The 20,521-nt window shown below is 42.7% G+C and overlaps 2 protein-coding genes across 3 annotated transcripts; one reads left to right on the top strand and one right to left on the bottom strand.

The window, feature by feature from the left end:
* Positions 1 to 4,971: 4,971 nt before the first annotated feature.
* eif2ak1 (eukaryotic translation initiation factor 2-alpha kinase 1) lies at positions 4,972 to 19,356 on the top strand. 2 transcript variants are annotated; one of them, XM_084079503.1, is made up of 15 exons: positions 4,972 to 5,373; positions 7,267 to 7,434; positions 7,802 to 7,938; positions 8,670 to 8,713; positions 8,815 to 8,914; positions 9,476 to 9,556; positions 9,658 to 9,751; positions 9,851 to 9,899; positions 10,470 to 10,860; positions 11,594 to 11,702; positions 12,708 to 12,814; positions 16,326 to 16,440; positions 17,344 to 17,423; positions 17,586 to 17,819; positions 19,023 to 19,356. In XM_084079503.1, the coding sequence occupies exons 1-15, from the start codon at positions 5,199 to 5,201 to the stop codon at positions 19,146 to 19,148; spliced, it is 2,010 nt and encodes a 669-aa protein (XP_083935629.1). In that variant the 5' UTR covers positions 4,972 to 5,198; the 3' UTR covers positions 19,149 to 19,356. The 2 variants fall into 2 exon arrangements, with proteins under 2 accessions (XP_083935629.1, XP_083935630.1); XM_084079504.1 differs by lacking the exon at positions 4,972 to 5,373 and adding an exon at positions 6,886 to 7,012.
* LOC311061031 (ankyrin repeat domain-containing protein 61-like) lies at positions 12,115 to 16,314 on the bottom strand. Its single transcript, XM_084079505.1, has 5 exons — positions 15,490 to 16,314; positions 15,136 to 15,230; positions 14,656 to 14,827; positions 14,053 to 14,253; positions 12,115 to 13,568 (listed from the first exon to the last, which is right to left on the bottom strand). Exons 1-5 carry the CDS (start codon positions 15,658 to 15,660, stop codon positions 12,921 to 12,923), a joined length of 1,287 nt encoding a protein of 428 aa, XP_083935631.1. The 5' UTR covers positions 15,661 to 16,314; the 3' UTR covers positions 12,115 to 12,920.
* Positions 19,357 to 20,521: the final 1,165 nt, after the last annotated feature.

Here is a 20,521-nt window from a genome sequence, read left to right as displayed (position 1 = left end):
TTACAGTACATAGCCTATACAAATTGGACACTGGACCGGAGACGGACATGTGTGCCAACACTTGTGACATACTCACACGTTCGGGGAGACCCCCTCTACAACGCCACACTATCCGCTAAGCGGCACAGGTGTAAAAAAAAGTGTGGCGGACCGTCCAGTGAGGTCAGAGGTCAGAAAAGTGCCGTTTACAGTACATAGCCTATACAAATTGGACACTGGACCGGAGACGGACATGTGTGCCAACACTTGTGACATACTCACGCGTTCGGGGAGACCCCCTCTACAACGCCACACTCTCCGCTAAGCGGCACAGGTGTAAAAAAAAGTGTGGCGGACCGTCCAGTGAGGTCAGAGGTCAGAAAGGTGCCGTTTACAGTACATAGCCTATACAAATTGGACACTGGACCGGAGACGGACATGTGTGCCAACACTTGTGACATACTCACGCGTTCGGGGAGACCCCCTCTACAACGCCACACTCTCCGCTAAGCGGCACAGGTGTAAAAAAAAGTGTGGCGGACCGTCCAGTGAGGTCAGAGGTCAGAAAAGTGCCGTTTACAGTACATAGCCTATACAAATTGGACACTGGACCGGAGACGGACATGTGTGCCAACACTTGTGACATACTCACGCGTTCGGGGAGACCCCCTCTACAACGCCACACTCTCCGCTAAGCGGCACAGGTGTAAAAAAAAGTGTGGCGGACCGTCCAGTGAGGTCAGAGGTCAGAAAAGTGCCGTTTTCAGTGCGTAGCCTATACCAATTGGACACTGGACCGCAGACGGACACGTGTGCCAACACTTGTGACATACTCACGCGTTCGGGGAGACCCCCTCTACAACGCCACACTCTCCGCTAAGCGGCACAGGTGTAAAAAAAAGTGTGGCGGACCGTCCAGTGAGGTCAGAGGTCAGAAAAGTGCCGTTTTCAGTGCGTAGCCTATACCAATTGGACACTGGACCGGAGACGGACACGTGTGCCAACACTTGTGACATACTCACGCGTTCGGGGAGACCCCCTCTACAACGCCACACTCTCCGCTAAGCGGCACAGGTGTAAAAAAAAGTGTGGCGGACCGTCCAGTGAGGTCAGAGGTCAGAAAGGTGCCGTTTACAGTACATAGCCTATACACGAATCCACGGCGCGCTGCCCTGCGCGCCGCCATTGCTGCGGTCTGAACGCTACGCGGACGTAAGACCGCAGCAATGGCCGCCTACAGGCAGCTCCAGGCAGCGCGTCTGTGGATTCGTCTATACAAATTGGACACTGGACCGGAGACGGACATGTGTGCCAACACTTGTGACATACTCACGCGTTCGGGGAGACCCCCTCTACAACGCCACACTATCCGCTAAGCGGCACAGGTGTAAAAAAGAGTGTGGCGTTGTAGAGGGGGTCTCCCCGAACGCGTGAGTATGTCACAAGTGTTGGCACACATGTCCGTCTCCGGTCCAGTGTCCAATTTGTATAGGCTATGTACTGTAAACGGCACTTTTCTGACCTCTGACCTCACTGGACGGTCCGCCACACTTTTTTTTACACCTGTGCCGCTTAGCGGATAGTGTGGCGTTGTAGAGGGGGTCTCCCCGAACGCGTGAGTATGTCACAAGTGTTGGCACACGTGTCCGTCTCCGGTCCAGTGTCCAATTGGTATAGGCTACGCACTGAAAACGGCACTTTTCTGACCTCTGACCTCACTGGACGGTCCGCCACACTTTTTTTTACACCTGTGCCGCTTAGCGGAGAGTGTGGCGTTGTAGAGGGGGTCTCCCCGAACGCGTGAGTATGTCACAAGTGTTGGCACACATGTCCGTCTCCGGTCCAGTGTCCAATTTGTATAGGCTATGTACTGTAAACGGCACCTTTCTGACCTCTGACCTCACTGGACGGTCCGCCACACTTTTTTTTACACCTGTGCCGCTTAGCGGAGAGTGTGGCGTTGTAGAGGGGGTCTCCCCGAACGCGTGAGTATGTCACAAGTGTTGGCACACATGTCCGTCTCCGGTCCAGTGTCCAATTTGTATAGGCTATGTACTGTAAACGGCACTTTTCTGACCTCTGACCTCACTGGACGGTCCGCCACACTTTTTTTTACACCTGTGCCGCTTAGCGGATAGTGTGGCGTTGTAGAGGGGGTCTCCCCGAACGTGTGAGTATGTCACAAGTGTTGGCACACATGTCCGTCTCCGGTCCAGTGTCCAATTTGTATAGGCTATGTACTGTAAACGGCACCTTTCTGACCTCTGACCTCACTGGACGGTCCGCCACACTTTTTTTTACACCTGTGCCGCTTAGCGGAGAGTGTGGCGTTGTAGAGGGGGTCTCCCCGAACGCGTGAGTATGTCACAAGTGTTGGCACACGTGTCCGTCTCCGGTCCAGTGTCCAATTGGTATAGGCTACGCACTGAAAACGGCACTTTTCTGACCTCTGACCTCACTGGACGGTCCGCCACACTTTTTTTTACACCTGTGCCGCTTAGCGGAGAGTGTGGCGTTGTAGAGGGGGTCTCCCCGAACGCGTGAGTATGTCACAAGTGTTGGCACACATGTCCGTCTCCGGTCCAGTGTCCAATTTGTATAGGCTATGTACTGTAAACGGCACTTTTCTGACCTCTGACCTCACTGGACGGTCCGCCACACTTTTTTTTACACCTGTGCCGCTTAGCGGAGAGTGTGGCGTTGTAGAGGGGGTCTCCCCGAACGCGTGAGTATGTCACAAGTGTTGGCACACGTGTCCGTCTCCGGTCCAGTGTCCAATTGGTATAGGCTACGCATTGAAAACGGCACTTTTCTGACCTCTGACCTCACTGGACGGTCCGCCACACTTTTTTTTACACCTGTGCCGCTTAGCGGAGAGTGTGGCGTTGTAGAGGGGGTCTCCCCGAACGCGTGAGTATGTCACAAGTGTTGGCACACGTGTCCGTCTCCGGTCCAGTGTCCAATTGGTATAGGCAACGCACTGAAAACGGCACTTTTCTGACCTCTGACCTCACTGGACGGCCCGCCACACTTTTTTTTACACCTCTCCCGCTTAGCGGAGAGTGTGGCGTTGTAGAGGGGGTCTCCCTGAACGCGTGCGTATGTCACACATGCCCCCGCAAATAGCTATCTCGTGTCCAGCGCCCAATTTGTGAAGTCTATATGCACTGAAAATTGACCTTTTCTGACCCCTGACCTCACTGGACGGCCCGCCACTTTTCCAAATACACCTCTTCCGCTTAGCGCCGAGTGTGGCGTTGTAGAGGGGGTCTCCCTGAACGTGTGCGTATGTCAAAAGTGCTAGCGCCAACAGCCGTCTCCTGTCCAGTGTCCAGTATTGTCTGAAAATGGCACTTTTCTTACCTCAGGCCGCACTGGGCGGCCTGCCACTTTCCTTTTTTTACAAATTATCTCTCAAATGTTCACCAGCATTCTTTACTGGTCTGTATCCATTTTCTATCAAGTTTATGGGCGCTCAGTTATGGAGAAGTACACACACACACACACACACACACACACACACACTCTATCTTTTTTATGCGGTGTTTCCATGTTGTATATATGTTGTTAAATAATATACATTTTTAATGATTTTTTTCTGATTACATTTGTATTTGTATTGTATTTTAGTTTTTAAATAGGTGAGATCAACTTTATAAACCCCAAATTCTTCTTCTTTTTTTATCTCACCTGCACTATCTACTATTATTATTTGTAGCATATTTTGTGGTCTCTTTTATCATTGTTTATTTGCTTCTGCAATAAACAATATTATATCATCATCATTTTCCAAGAGTGACCTGGCCTAGAGTCAGCATTATTACAACAATGGACAAACAATACAAAAACAATACATATATATATAACACACACAAATCAATATCCAGTTAAAGTGCAAAACAGTGCTAAGTGCACATTTAATGGGGGTCAATAGCCAATTTCAAACTGGAAAAACCATTTAAAAAGACATACTGTACATCATAAATGTATTTTTTAAATACAATTGTGTCTTTTTTTTTAAACTTGCCACTTAGAAGTGTTTTAGCATGAGCCATTTAAAAGGCATACATCATAAATGTATTTTTAAATTAGATTTGTGTCTTTTAAAAAACATAAAAAATTCACGATCTTATTTTGAAGGGAACCGGAACCCTTATTTCTGCTAGGTCGAAAACCGGAAGTCCAATTTCTGCTGACGGAACGGAGCTTAAACACAGGCAGTTCAACCAGTGTTGCCAGCCCAAAAGAAGCGGCCACATGAGCACTTGCGCTCATGTGTATTTTCTCATGTGTATTTTCATGCGTATTTGTATTTTTTCTTGAAATAAAATGTGGAATATTTTTTTTACCGTTTTTGAAACATTCTAACAACACAATATTTACTAGAAACTTTACAGAAAAAGAAGCCCAAAGTCGCTTATAATAAGCGGACTTGGCAACATTGGGTTCAGCGCGCGCTAACAGGAACACCTTCAGGAGGATACATTTTGCACGGAATATGTGCAGTCGCCTTGTTTTTTAGCACAATGCAAATATTATAACGGAATATACTAAACGAATATAAAATATAGATAAATAAAAATCCCAGGTGTAATGCTATTTATATATATTTAAAAAATGGTTTACAATTATGGGAAGATTTAATTGAATTTATCTATGGTTCAACTGTGTTTAAAGAACAATAGGCATAACTTCAGAAACTATGAATACAAAATACAGTTTATTGAAAGACGCTAGATAGCTGTTTTAATGCTATTAAGAGAAAAAAAGTTAAATCCTCAAAACGTTAAGACATTTCAATGATTTCATCATCTTTCCCCCTGACCTACACTGGCCAATGCGGAGTGCCTCTACATGGTGTGTGTGTGCCTTTCTTTGGTGTTTCGACCAGGTAGGCGTGGTTGTACAGGACGCAGGAGTGCACCCTTCAGGACGTAACCACGCCTAGCTGGTCGAGACTCCAAAAGAAAGAGGGAGTCCCGTTGGATCATGGCGTCCGCCGACACTTGACTCGCTGTACTTGTATGGGCAAGCTGTTCACTTTTCCTGTTATTTATATCACTGAAAATCGAAATATAGAAACGCATGAGGCATGACCACTCCTGGATAAAGTGTCGAGTCTGGACTCAGATATGTACGTAGCTCTTGGCGTCGTTCGTTTGCTTAAAACATAACTCCTTCACCCCGGCGTAAGTAACCAGTAACCACACAACGTCGCCATGTACCGCTCCACAACATCAACAGCTGAAGGGTTCAGGTTGGAGGAATGTTCTAGTAGTGGAAGTAATAACAGCAACCTCTTGATTCACCGCAACTTTACAACCACCAGAAGACACGAGGCCAGTGTGTTCAATCTGACAAGCGAAGAGGAGGAGGGGGAGGTTCAGTTTGATAGTAAGTACAGTATGATGAGTAATAGTACAGTTACAGTAGCTTGTTGCTGTTTTTTGATTGACCAGATTTCACCTTTGACGCCGGTGGGTGGAGTCAGTGGGGGGCCCCACTGACACCTGTCACTCACAATCTATAATCACATTGACACAAATAGACTCAGTGGTGGAAAAAGTACTCACATGTTTTGCTTAAGAAAAAGTACCAATACTGCAATGTAGAAATACAAGTAAAAGTCTGGAATTCAAAATGTACTTGAGTAAAAGTACAAAAGTATTTGTATCAAAATAAAAAGTTATTATGTGGAGTAAAAGTACAATATTTGCTTCTGAGATGTAGTGGAGTAGAAGTTAAAGTACTCAAAATTGGAAATACTCCAGTAAAGTAAAAAATGCCTCAAAATTGTACTTAAGTACAGTACTTGAGTAAATGTACTTAGTTACTTTACACCACTGCACAAATACACTCCAAAATAGCAGATCTACAACTTAAGCTCACAAACCATTGCTGCAAGGCCATGTAAGCATGTAGATCTGGAAAAACTGGTGGTGCATGGAATTAGCAAACCCAAATGTAATTGTTTTCAAGAAATGTAGCCTTGTAACACTTGACAACACATAAAGGCATAGTAGTATGTACACCTGGAGTAGCGTGGTGGTGTTTACCTGCAGAAACACTCCCTCTAGTACCAAAACAACAGTGAAAACAGGAGAGGGCCATGTGTTTCTGTACTATATATACTATACCTTTAATTCCTGTTGCAGTGTTTGTGAATATCAGTAGCTGCAGGAAATACACTTCCTGTCAGTGACACATATGACGACAACGACAAATATACTGAAAATGTCTATTAATAGTAGATGAGGTCTATCAAGATTTAGATAAGTTATCAAAGGAGAATAGAATTAAGTCCAATATTTGTCAAACTCTCTCAAAGCTTGAAAAGAGCAATAACACACTAAAGCTACACTCTAGTTAGTCTAAAGAATGAATAACTACAAAAATAAATAAACACAAAGCCCTGTATTTTGTTCTAGCTAAAATGCTCACATCCTGGTTAACCTCGGTCACAGTGTCCCTGATCAGAAAGGTTTTAGCTTTACGTAATTTCTTCTACTGTCAATGGATGAATACATGCTTGTGTACATTTAAGAAAAAAAAGGTTGGGCATGCACATCCACACAGTTCTTTAGACACAGTGCTGGACCCAAAAATAATCAAGTGAAGAAAAATGGAATGTCTGCTCACGATAAACTGCTATCTAAGTCCTTGTGTTTTACATTTGCAATAATGATGAAATATGAGAGAGAGGACAGTAATGTTAGAGGCTTGAGGAGCTAAACTAGAAGTCGGAACAGCCCCCTTTTCCCCGTTTCTGGCACACTGCCCCGTCTCGTCATTTGGTTTCAGTGAAGGGTAGGTGGAGAGGGCCTGTGTGTGCACTGGCCTTGGCAGATAAGCATTACCACTGAGCACTCCCCCATATGCATAAACAAGATGCTCTCCTAACATTCACCGCTGTGGAGGTGAATTGGAGGATTGTATTGGATATTGCTCTGGGTTCTTTTATATTGCATAAAGAAACAAATGGACCTGTGTGAAAAACACATTGTTGAATTGATAGTAAGAGCTATTGTTAAAGGTAAGTTAGCTGTGTTTCATAGATTATATAATATTCATAATCATAACTTAAAACACTTTGTTGATTGTTATTGTGTTATTGTTGTGTATGTTATTGCTAGAGTTTTGGGTGCTGTAAATTAAAATGTCATGATCAGAATTCTATTTAAAAAAGGAGGAAACAAAAGCTGAAAACACAGCACAATCTATAATTATCTTTGACTTCACCAAAATGATGTTTCCCTTTTCCGGATATTCTCCTATTTGTGCTTTCAGCTACTGACACTGATGACAGCCGTGAGGTTCTGATGACTGGGAGGCAGTACCCTTCCATTCAAGAATTTGCTTCGGCGATTCCCAACCAGCTTCTCCTGGGTTCTCTGCTAGAGCACCTGTGTGTTGTCTATGAGCGCGACCCCACGCGCTCACACATGCTGTTCAAAGGTACCCCCCATAGACAGAGATGATCCTCCTTATTCTTATATGTTGTTGATTTTCTTAAGATGAGTTGTTTTTGATGCTTTGTATCACTCATCCTTCAAAGTATGTATTTTAATGTTGCCCTTATTTTATATTTTCTATGTTCTATCATATAAATACACAACAATCACTATTGATTGCCATTTCCATTTTACCATAATGCTTTTTTATATATAAGTCTATGAAAGGATTTAAATGTGTGCTCTGAAATGCATGTATCACATAAGAACAGTCTTTTGTTTTCTAGTAGCAGACAGTTCCATCCATTTTTTTAATGTAATAAGCATTAATGTTGTTTTGTGCCCTCACCCCTCTCCTCTCTCTTGAATAGCCATTGGCCAACGTTTAGCTGCCATGAACCTCCTCTCCCCTCTGGCCATCAGCGATGAGTTCAGCACCATCAGACTCCAACACAACAGGGCCTTTACTGAGCTGCTGCATGCAGCCAGCTCCTCACTATTAACACAGGTAACTGGAGCCACAACGTATGTAGACATTGACAAAGACATCCTACCATCATACCAGTTTTATGCTAACCTTTCAAATAATTAAAGCTTATGAGTCTGATACATTTCCATCAGCTGGGCTGAATTGTATAACTTGTCTTAACATGTAATATACTGCTATTTATTACCAAATATCCTCATGAGCAAAACATTTTCTGCTTCAAGCTATGGTAACAATTATTTTGCGATATTCAGGAAGTTATATTGACATTTACTAGTATTATTGTTTGCACGAAAATGATAAAAAAAAGGCTCTTCTGGAGTAGTAACAGTAGTAGGATGGCTGCAAGCAGTTTTAACTTCTCATTCAAGTTTTCTCCTACTTCTTGTATCTGTTGCAATACCATCTCTGGTATGACAGTTATTTAGAGTTGACTTAATACCTTGAACAAGTATGTACTGTATTTGTCTTCTTTTGGTTGAGGGTTTACTGTATTGGCATGGGTGATAGAGGAAAGAGGGGGGTTGGGTGAGATAGTGAGAGTTATCAAGTGACCGCCTCCCATCATCACAGATGTTTCATTGATGCGTCTAGAATAGTCAACACAACAGTAAAAATGTTGCTGTCCAATAACCGCTAATGTCCATCCCAACACACTTATTTCCCTGCTTTCCCTGTTGATCATATTATGCTGTCAGAACTTACTTCTGTAGTATAGACACAATGCTCATCTTACTCTCATTGTCTCATAGGACCCACAGCTTCTTGGCACAGACACTCAGGAGCTTACTGTAAGGTAAGTACCACTATTTGTTTGTTTCTTTGCTCAATTACTGATTGATCTCGCAGTGGTTGTAAGGAATATGTCTATGAGATATTCTTTTCTATTTCCCACAGACAAAAAGAGGGACTATTCCAAGCACAGACATCACGATATCTCAGCGAGTTTGAAGAGATATGTAGACTTGGGAAAGGATCCTATGGCAAGGTTTTTAAGGTAGTTCATCCACTCCGTGCCGTTCCTTTAAAGTTGCAATCCGTAACTTTCATGTCCAACCTGAGATTCGAACCCTGGTCCCCTGTGCAAGTGCTGAAGTTTCTGCCACTGAGCTAATTAGATCACGCCTGCTTACTCATGGGAGAAATTGAATTTGGACTTACAGGCAATACCGCTTGTCCACCAAGATAAGATAAGACCTTTATTGACCCCACCGGGGAAATTCAGTCGCCAAAGGCAATGCAGCAGATAAGATACAGTTGCAGCCTTGGACAAGAAAAGTATTGTAAATGGGACCAACAGTGGTCCTACCCGATCACAGGAGGTTCTCAATATAAGAGCAGGGAGACCAAATACAACCACAGCAGTTGTGCTAGTTATATTGTATTGACATACATGTTATACTACCGTACATATAATATTTTATTATTAATTCAAAAAAGGTTATTTATTGCTCTTGGCACAAGGACAGGATTTGTGTGCACCAACTGAAACTCCTTCATTCTGTATCCAACACTGAAACTCATTTTCTTTATTACTACTGTCTGTTTATCTTTCTAGGTTACAAATAAGTTGGATGGACAGAATTATGCTGTGAAGAAAATTCTCATTAAGAGTGTTTCCAGGGAGGACTGCATGAAGGTGGGATACTTGCTAAATTACTGTGGTCGTGAGTGTGTCAGGTAATGCTTAAAATGCAAACGTCTACAGTGAATATATGTCTCTATCTATCTTAACTGCAGGTCCTCAGGGAGGTTAAGGTATTGTCCAGTTTACAGCACGTGAATGTGGTAGGCTATCACACTGCCTGGATGGAGCATGTTCAGCCTGCGTTATGTGAGTTGCATCCTGCTTCAGTTTGTACATTTCTTGTAGTGTGATGATATGCTGCACTACATTAGGCAAACTTTAATTTGTGAACTGTTTCTGTTCCAGCCTCTCAGCCTGTCCTGCCATCACTGGAATCGCCTGCAACGCAAGAAGGGTAAGATGACAATAATAATAATAATAATAATAATAATAATAATAATAATTCAAATGCTTGGAGAACAGAAATGCAAAGTCAAATAAATAAACAAAGACTAGCACAAAATACAAAGTGTAGTTGGCTGCACCCTCCCTAAGACCAACCAGTAATAATGATCATAATAATAATTTGGCCCGAACTCCTTTGCGGTATTTGTCACTGTTTATTTGCATATACAGTGAAATGTGGTATCTGCATCTAACCCATCTTAAGTATCAGGAGCAGTAGTCGCTACAGAGGGACATTTAGGTCACTTTTACATGTACTGTAGGTCTGGTCCGGGACTTGAAGTGGGGACCCTCTGATTCCCAGGCAGGCGGCATTTCTAATCACTCAGCTATGGCCGCCCTGTATCCAGTAGGGGTCAGCAGTGAGCCAGTGACAGGGACTATACACTTTGGGAATTGGCATGACTAAACTGGGAGAAAAATTAATAAATGGAACAAAGTAAAGAAAATAAAGATTCTTTAAGTTTAAAGGTAGTCTAAATAAAGTTTGTGTAACTTGATGTTCATCTTACCTTCATAGCACTGATGAAAGCCATGATGACAGTGGTGGTTCATCGATAGTCTTCCAAAACGCCAGTCACTCCGAGCTGGATGCTGCTATAGCCGCCAATGGAACTCCAACAGAAACAGTCTCGGTTAAAGCCTTAGTTTCAAGCCCGGATCAGGGCCAGGTGCTGTATCCCAAAACGATGTGTCGCATCCCAGAGCACTACGTCCCCTGTGCATTCCTGGGTGAGCAGCAGCATGGACCAGTGTCGCCTTCTGCCTGTCCCGCAGTGGTCTGGGATGACTCGGACCCGTCGGAGGAGGACTCCAGCAAGATGAGAGCTGAGCTGAACAACAACTCCTGCTTTGGCATGGAGTGTCAGCAATGGCTGGATAAACATGCAGCTAGAAGTTCTTTCAATGAGGTAGGCAAATCCACTTCACAAATACTCAGTGGTAATTTAACTCACAGAGTAAATGTAATCAAAGTGACCACCCAGACTCGTAGTTTACTGTGTTTGAGACACATGAGACATACACCGATGTTGATCTGAGGTTGTTCCATTGAACTTGGGCCTTGTCACTTTTTGTTTTAATGTTTTATTTCATTGTATTTTGAAGAATGTATTTAATAAAATTACCACCATCATGTTGAAAATATTATAGCTAAAATGCTCTCCAAATTAATCAAAACAGATACTTAAGTACAGTAACTAGGGTGCTTTCCTAACACTGTCTGCAATAAAATCCATGTTATTGGTTGATGGTGTGTTATGTGAGCACTGCAGGTACTTAAAGCTACACTATGTAACTTTTAGTGTAGTGTTTAGTGTAGGCATTTGAATTGTTACCTTCTATTGAGACATTTAGATCCTGTGGTAGGGTCTGAAACTAGTTCTGGTTTACAAGTGGTGACCAGTGTCGACCAGCACTTGTTGACAAGTGGTACTGCATAAGAAGGTGTGCTTTATTACCTCAGTGGTAAGAAGTTCAGCTCTTGGCGTGGGGGACCTGGGTTTGAATCTCGGGTTGGACATGAAAGTTTCAGAGTGCAGCTTTAAATGTCCATGCATGTTATTGGTTGATGTTGTTTCATGTGTGCAGGTGCTAAATTGTCCATCCACATTATTGATTAACAAACTTGTGTCATGTGTGCAGGTCCAATTCCATCTGATGCTCTACATCCAGATGCAGCTGTGTGAGCACTCACTGAAAGACTGGATCTTAGAGAGGAACGCCAGGTCCACAGACGAACTCGCCTCTAGATGTAATTATTCTGCTGCAACTCAATAGCAAATGCATGCACACCAAAACCACACACTCGCAAATGTGAGCAGAGCAGAGTCAGCAAAATATTTTCTTTACTTATTATAAATAAAAACATGTCAGATAAAGACCTGAAGTGCACCCGTAAAGCATCCGATCAATTCAAGTGTGGGTTTATTGTGAACTACTACTTACAACGGGTAGTTCTGAAAAAGTATTTTTATTGGTCTAAGTACACTCTCTAGTCGTACTCACATTACAAAGCACACCTCAGCCATGCTCACTCATCACTGTAAATATCACTCTGCCAAGCAGAAATGTCAACACACATCTAAGGATAAGATAATAATAGATTGATCCCGGAACAGAAATTCAGATGTTGCAGTAGCAGTAAGAGTGAAACACAGGAGAGGTACAGATAAGAGAAGAGTCAAGCACTAAACCAAAATAGATAAGAAAGTAAATAAGAATAAAGATCAGATACAATGAAATAATGAGCTTACATTCCGGTACTAGATATCTGCATCAAGCCTCTGAATGAGGTCTCTTTCTTTCTTTTTTTTGCTGTCTTAGTCTATAAATAGATATAAATGTACAGTGAATATGTCATTGAATATTAATATATATGTACATCTATCACTATAGGCCTACATGTGTTGCCAATGGATATGTACAGTCTATCAACAATAAGTATATGGATGGATGTGGATAAATATATAAAGTTTTATCAACAATGAGTATGTCTTCGGTGTGTAAGGACTAGTACTTCACAAAAGTGCTATTTTTCGTCATTGATTGATTTATTGATTGATTGAAAATTACAATTATAAAACTGAATAACGTTTAAAAAAAAAAGACTGTTAGCTTTTTTGTTGGTAACCATTGTATAATCGTGATGCTGTGATGATAATGGAACAAATTCCTAACTGTGATGGCAATAACAACAGTATGAAGAACATCCTGCAGTGTAATATTGTTTAATTGTGGGATTAATCTGTATTTTCAGGTCCCTATGGGGGTGTGGACAAAGAGCACACTCTCGGCCTTCTGAGGAAAATACTGGAAGGGGTGGAATACATTCATTCCAGGGGGATCATGCATAGAGACTTGAAGGTAACGTGCTTCTGCATGTTGGGTGAATTTAATGTAATCTGGCTGTGAAAGGTCACACAAGGTTATATTTATGTCCATATTGATGTCATCGTCTGCGCAGTCAACTTCATGTTGACACAGCGTATTGAGGTGTAGACAGAGGACTGCCAAAGAAGTTATTGAAAGTATTAGCATCCTCTGTTATAAAAGTTATGTGCTTAGTTTCCCAGCAGCTGAAGACAAAGTCATAAACCCTCCAGGGCAGGATTCTTCTCAGCTCCTCACTCTTGACCCCGCCGTGGTTTAGATAGATGCGTTTCCTGCATGTGTCCTGGAGGCTCCTGGGCTGCCGAGTCATGCTCAGCAGCTGGTCCCTTTGCTTTGAGAACTGCGGCTGCCTCAGGGCGTATGGCAGCCGCCGGTCTCGGTTGTAGAAAGTGAGCGGGGCCGTCAGGCCGAGGAGCTTTGCAAGCAGAGAGCCGTTCCTCACGTTTGTCGCGTGGTCCAGGAACAGATACAGGCAGCTCTCCCCCGCTGCGGTCAGTCTGTTGACGTCAGCGCCGTGCCTCAGCAGTAGGTCCACCATCTCCTCCTTGGCCCAGCTGCAGGCCTGCTGCAGTGCTGTCCTGCCAGCCTGGTTCACCGCGTCGACCACAGCCCCCTGCTCCACGAGCTCAGAGATGCAGCTCGTGTCGGCGTCCAGCGTCCTGGTGCTCCGTGTGGTCGCCGCCGTGACAGCCATGTGTAGTGGGGTGTTACCCGACGATGTCACGACCTTTAAAACCAATCATGGTGTTAATGTAATACAAAGTATATAATAGGATTTCAAACAGAATTTCAACAACATAGTTAACCACATGAACCCTAGCCTCCCTGTTCTGGGCATGTGATCAAATGGGATCATTCAGCGGAAGTAGCCAATCTACAAGCTCACAAAGCATTGTCTTGCATTGTGGGCTTGTAGATCGGCTATTTGGGCGTAGAGGGTAAAAGGAGGGGGCCTAGTATGGACCCCGAGGGGGCTTTGGTCAGTCAAGTTTTTAGGGCAGCAAAGATGAGCAAGTCACAGTTGAATCCAGATGAGAAAAATTTAAGAGATAACTGAAATGTAACTACTATGCATTACTGTATGTAAGAGGTGTTTATCACCTACATACACACTGCAAAGTTACAATTCTGAAGCACTCACTTTGCACAGAACTCACATGTCCAAACATACTGTAGTAATACAAACAAAGGTTGAAGGACGTGACACTAACCGCGTGAACATCTGCTTGGAGCCTGATCAGGCTGGTGATAATGTCTCTGCAGAGGGTCCCAGAGGCCATGTGCAGGGCCGTCATCCCAGCGCTGTCCACTGCGTTGATCTCAGCACCGTAGCTGGCCAGGATGTGGATAGCCGGCAGAGCCGCATAGTGCACGGCCAGGTGGAGAGCTGTCTGGTGGCGCTGGCTCTTAACCTAAAATAAGATCACATCCGACAGGAAGATTAGACAAAGTACTGACAGAGGTTGATGATGAAACTCATAAAATTGTTTTGTAAGATTTTGCCAGAGTTTGCCTATATTTAATCTCTTGACCGCCAGATTTGGAATAGTGCTAATTCTTAGAAAAACTCAATTTTAAGGCTGTGCCTGATAGTCAGAGACTCTGTCTCATAATCAGAGGAGGGACTGAGGTTTTCTCCCTTCATCCAGTAGACAAGAGGGTCTATCTATCAACAGCTGCGTTGATACTGTAGACACTGTTCTGTTGATGTGTCCCTCCCTGGACAACCCACCTGCTCATGCTATTCTGAATACGGATGTCTCCTAAAAGCTCATAATGTAGAACTGCACAGTCAGTGACTTTATGAAACTGACCTCCGCATTAATGTCAACCCCATGGTCACAGAGGATGCGGAGGCAGGCCTCAGACCGCAGCTGCATGCTGTTCACAACAGCCTGGAACCTGGAGGATGACTTGGGCCAGGCGTTTTGGATACAGGGCCAACTGATAATCGCCAGGTGCAGGGCATTGCGGCCGTAATTGTCCCTGTGAATGGTAGAGAGATAAGATGGTTGAAACCTATGCGGAAGTATCAGTGAAGAAAGATGCACTCCATGCAACCATTTAGCTGGAATAAAGCCAGTGAAATGTGTGTCGCTGGAGACACTTTTCACAAGTCAGAATTAAAAGAAGGTTGTGTTTTTAAATGCTCCAAAGGGAGCTATATTTACGTCTCAGTGTAAGTGGTGGTGTTGTTTGTCCCACACATTTAAAAGTTAGCTACTTTAAATCCTTTGTAATACTGGCACGTGTTAATACATCCGGGAATATATTCATGTGTGTACTGTAGCCACCTCAACTCAGGATCCGCCCCAGCTGACAGGAGGCACTTCATGCTCTTTACTCTTCTGTAGCATGCAGCCAAATGAAGGGGAAGGATAGGTGGCCCCTGAGGCAATGCAAGGCAAGACGAGACAGGTTGGATGGTAGTCAAATATTCAGAATATGTGTTTAACAGGAATAGAAAAACTGTTTGGCTCATGATGCAAATTAGTATTATACTATTGTGTATTCTTTCAAATGTAAAATAGTTTTCTTAGACCTCACTGCTTCACCAGATAAGAAACATTATTATGAAATGTCTTCAAAGATGTGAAATACTCTTTTCAATAGCAATATTTACAAGAACAAGAACGCATTTTCCTTACCTTATGGATTACTTTAACGGATCCCCCGCATCTTATTTTTATGATAAGATTGCTCCCATGCTTTTTTGATATGTTGTCAATGCGTCCCAGATCTTCTTCCATAATTGCAACATAGAAATCATTGTCATAACATTGAATATGAGAGTCCTGGTCCTTGCTGTCGTCCAACATGATACTCGTTGCAGATCCTCTGTATGTTTAGAGTTGAAGACGTTAAGCTGTGGTGTCAAAAGCTGGTCGTTCTGGTTTTGAGCATGAGCATAATTTACTGACATGAGTGGCAGTTACATGGAGGAAAATGAGGAAGAGGAAATGAAGAAATATACTTCACAGCTCAGCCTGTTTGTGGTGTTTGGTGTTTTGCGTAACTTTACGTCTTTATCATTGGGGTCACTTTGTCAATTTGATGCTCAACTGTGACATACACTCTTTCTGTTACAGCTGATAAATTTACTGACTGCGTTTGGGGCGAATTATGGGAACTGATAAGCTGAACTAGAGGTCTTGAGAGGCTGCCTGAGGTCGCTGAATTTAGACAGTAGTAACTGAGTCGTTGCTTTTGAGGAAAGATGTAATTAGTACTTAGTAGATGTTTACTAACCTGTTTCTGGAGTGCTGTACAATGCCTTTTTTTTCTTTTTCTTTTTAACTTTTTTTTTATTCTTTTTCTTTTAAAATCTTAGCATTGTTGTCTTAGTGTATTTAAATACTTGGAGTATGGAATATTGTGAGCTCACACACGCATCGCCTACAGCAAATGCAAATAAGGTGCTCCATGTTATGTAGAATAAATGTATTTCATATACTTATATGGATTTTGTTTTTGTCATTCACAGCCTAGGAACATTTTCCTTCATGGACATGACAGCCATGTTAGGATAGGAGACTTTGGCCTGGCTTGCAGGGATATAATAGTAGATGAATCGTTGCCTTCTTCCCTCCATAACACTGGTACGAAAAAGTTGTTGTATCCTATCCTTACGCTACTTTGAAAAATTGGCTCAGTAACTGCATTTCTAGATAGATAATAATTAGTATGATATGCATGACTTTTGTAGCCTGGTAAACCCTCCCTCCGGAAATCTCATTTCAATTCGATTTCAGAAAGGAGTCTGGTCTGAAACGCCTTTCTGCAATAACCGCTGTGGGCTGGAGTTGGGCGGGAGTAATACCGTTGACCGACAACCCCTTCAACCAATGATCGTTTTCCCCTTCAGCCAATGAGCAGTTCATTTTGACGAGCTCCAGACTATGTGACGCAACGGGACTTTTGGGACGGCCATGCCGAAAATAGGTTGCCTTATTGGGATACATGCGTGTCACTCCCCGCCCCTGCCGGTTCTCTAAATTTATATTTTTAAATAGGCTCTGTCATGATTAATTGACCACATATATGAAGTTAAACAACTAAATTCTATCCAAACGATATCTTATAAGTAAATTCCGTGCCTCAAAAAAAGAAGTTTGAAAGCGTTATAAAACTGAAAGTAAGAAGTGAAGGCACTCGCACAAACAACAATGGCTGCCGTTCGTCTTTTTTCGGCGGCTCTCAGGCTGCACTCGGGTTCATTCGGGCTCACTCGAACTCGCCACCTGATTGGCCAACTGTCGCTGTCAATCACAGAACAATGAGCGACGACGCTGATAGGCTCGTCGGCTCGGCGAGCAGAGCGATTATTGGAGAAAGGCGTTTCAGACCAGACTCCTTTCTGAAATCGAATTGAAATGAGATTTCCGGAGGGAGGGTTTACCAGGCTATGACTTTTGTGACAGTTGTATCCAAATGTATCTCCTGAAATCACCACTAGATGGTGCCACCCACATTTGTTTCACCGTTCATTTCTCATTTTACAGGCTCTTCACACACTACAGGTGTGGGAACATTTGTGTATGCTGCTCCTGAACAACTACAGGGCACCCATTATGATTCCAAAGTAAATATATCAAGTAGAAGACACACATATATATTTTTGAAATAACACCATAATTGACATCAATGTACACACAGTAATATCAACTGTACCGTCTTCCTAACAGTAATGTATATGAAACTGTATTGAGTCTTTGCTTTACAGTTGTTCATGTTGCTCTTCCAGTCAGATATGTACAGCATTGGAGTGGTAGCCCTTGAGCTTTTCCAGCCATTTGGCACAGAGATGGAACGAGTACGGACCCTCGAGAATCTCAGAGAAGGGAAGATCCCAGATGCCTTCTGCCAACGATGGCCAGTCCTGGCCAAGCACGTCACAAAGCTCACGAGCAAAGACCCCAGTGTCCGCCCCGATGCCACCCAACTCCTATGCAGTGAACTCTTCAGCAGTAAAGACATGGTATGGATAGCCTTTCTATAATATGGTTTAGTTAGAGTATCTTTAAGTCAATGTGATTGCTTAAACTCGTATCTATGAATGGATATGTAACATACATAATGTTGTTATAGTTGTAGTGATTTTGTGTAAACACGAAACAATAGTAATAATGCATATATAGTCTAAAATCCGTTCTAGCAGCAAACTGTAATTTGGTCGAAGAAGTGCTAGAGGAAAAGCCATGGGGTCACCAAAATCAGTAGGGTTGATCCTCGTTTAGTGCATCAAGTTTCATGGCAATCTGCTTGTCCATTAGATTTGGAGGTATCCGAGTGTCGAACTAGAGAAAAGGCCATTGGGTCACAAAAATCAATTGGGCCACCCTTCAGTGAGCATGCATGCATTCAGCGAGTTTCTTGGGATCGTAATACTGAAAATCACAATGTAAAAATTGAATCATGTGGATCTCAGAAATATGGGAACAGCATGGCTCCTATGTGGATCTCGGACGTACTGTAGTACTTTTCAGCTCAATCAGAGCCCCTTTGACTTTCATTATAGAATTAAAGTTAAATATTTTATATATTAAGTATACACCATATTTGAAAACAACTTTCAGCAAGGTACTTCTGTGGTTTGATGGCAGTGTACACAATACATTTGATGCTGATCGGTCGGTCCAGCAGTTTGCAATATTAGCTCCAGACACACAGAGACCCTCTTCTAGATTCTCTACCTTTTCAGGCCATGACCCCCCTAAATACAGTAATCATATTTGAACTGGGGACCCACCACCCTGACAAGTACCTACTTGGAATTTCAGGACTTGAGGCATTACATTTAGTTTGATTCGGTTCCACAGATAAATGTTGTGAAAATAATATTATCTTTAATATTTGACCATCTGGCCAATGTCTGACCATTTGTTATAGTATAGTGTTGATTAATGTTTGGTCTTATTCATTATTATTATTCATTTTAGAGGTATTAGAGGAATATAAAAGTCCTTGAATTGTCACTTTAGAAATGTGCAGATACCCTGTATACACTTGTACTGTATGTTAGTGTGTTTACTGTTGAGTGAGAAAACAAGGTTGCACATTAAGCAAATCATCTTGGGACCCCCCAAAAATCATTGGGGGTCCCAACCCACAGGTTGAGAACCACTGCTCTAGATGGCTAGACTCCTGCAGAGCCATGCTGTAAAAATGTCTTCTCCTACAGGTTATCCATGGCTTGCAGAGAAGGGTGGAGGAACAGGATGAAGAGCTCATTCAACTCCGGAGACAGATCAGTGAGCTTCAGACTCAGAGTTCACAAAACAACGTTGAAAACTCGGATAGGACCTGACCATAACACAACCACTTAAGAGACTATCAAAACCCTGCATTAATCAACCTCTGTACCTTTTCAGAATTGTATGACTTGGTGCTAGTTGTTGAATGTGTGTCTGAGTGAGTGAGTGAGTGAGTGTATATATGTGTGTGTTCTCTATACCTGGAATGTGGATGTACAGCTTTTTAACTTTATTGAACTGTACAATAAAACATATTTATCTGGTTAAGTGGTTATTTGACCAAACATCCACTTGTGGAATTTATAAAGCTTGTCATATGCCATTTGTGGCAATTTGTAAAGTGTGAATTCAATAGGTTTAAATTTTACAGATAACGTTAATTAAAACAAATAACAGAGATGAAAATACTTAAACAGTGGCAAAATACTTTATATAAAAGTACATTTCAGCAGTGATTTTTATGGATGAAATTACATGATAAGATTACACTTTATTGACCATGCAGGGGGAAATTCCGCAATTTAGACAATGTCTAAAATGTACTCAATATACGTTATATTTACCACACAGACCACTGTTGTACTGTACAGTGTGAGACTGGTGATATGTTTAGAGATAAAGTTTCTAGCGCACATACTGAGGATAGATTTGGAATCAGTCATGTATTGGCACAAGTACTATGTGTGCAATGTGCAAGCTAAAATGTCCAATGTGCCATACAGTCCATACAACAGTAGAGAGCAGTACAGAGGACGAGGAGGGTGGCTTCAGGTCTAGGAACTTCCTAGACCTGAAGCCACCCTCCTCGTCCTCGCTCTTAATGGGTTAACCAACGTCTTCCTAGTAGGAAGATGTTGGTTAATAACCCATTAAAACCGGGAAAGCATCTGTATCATTAAAGATTTTTCCGTTGGCTATTTTTGAATATTTTAGACAAATCTTGAAGTGTTTGAACATTTTTGAATAGGGTAATTTTGAATTACGAAAAAGTCTGAGAACTACTGATGTAGAAGGCATTTGTAGAATTGGCCTCAGATTTGGTGACTGGGTCTGGTGTCAACAGGGCCTGCAGTGTACACCATGCAAAATCTTCTCAGCTCTCTCCTGTCAGTTGTGATGGACTAGCTGTGGAGGGGGGTAGCTAGAAGGATGGTTATTGGTGCTGTTTGGTAACTTCTCAGAATAGATGAGTTGGGACTAGGAGTGGGTGCGGTAGGGTCATCAACATAGAAGGTGGTGATGGATGGTAGCAGACAGGAGGTGGACGGTGGGTGGTTGTCTACTTTGCTGCTCATGTTGGTGTGACGAATACCGCCCAACTCACTCCAAATCCAACTCACTCCATGAAGACTTAAGAAATATTTGCCCAACTCACTCCAGGGCTCGCCCAACTCACTCCAGGGCTGGGACAACTCCCTCCAGGACC

The sequence above is a fragment of the Gymnoscopelus microlampas genome, assembly GCF_963454915.1.
Source record: "Gymnoscopelus microlampas genome assembly, chromosome: 14".
Classification (NCBI taxonomy): Eukaryota; Metazoa; Chordata; class Actinopteri; order Myctophiformes; family Myctophidae; genus Gymnoscopelus; species Gymnoscopelus microlampas.
This window is presented reverse-complemented; position numbering and strand designations above follow the sequence as displayed.

Bases quoted from the DNA above. Each gene is read 5' to 3' on its own strand.
- LOC311061031 (XM_084079505.1), bottom strand. From the start codon at position 15,660: ATGTTGGACGACAGCAAGGACCAGGACTCTCATATTCAATGTTATGAC. The intron at 15,231-15,489 runs GTAAGGAAAATG...GCATTGCCTCAG, and splicing joins CCGTTAAAGTAATCCATAAG to GGGCCACCTATCCTTCCCCT. The intron at 13,569-14,052 runs GTTAGTGTCACG...TTGGTTTTAAAG, and splicing joins TCCAAGCAGATGTTCACGCG to GTCGTGACATCGTCGGGTAA.
- eif2ak1 (XM_084079503.1), top strand. From the start codon at position 5,199: ATGTACCGCTCCACAACATCAACAGCTGAAGGGTTCAGGTTGGAGGAA. The intron at 9,557-9,657 runs GTGGGATACTTG...TCTTAACTGCAG, and splicing joins CCAGGGAGGACTGCATGAAG to GTCCTCAGGGAGGTTAAGGT. The intron at 9,752-9,850 runs GTGAGTTGCATC...TTTCTGTTCCAG, and splicing joins GCATGTTCAGCCTGCGTTAT to CCTCTCAGCCTGTCCTGCCA.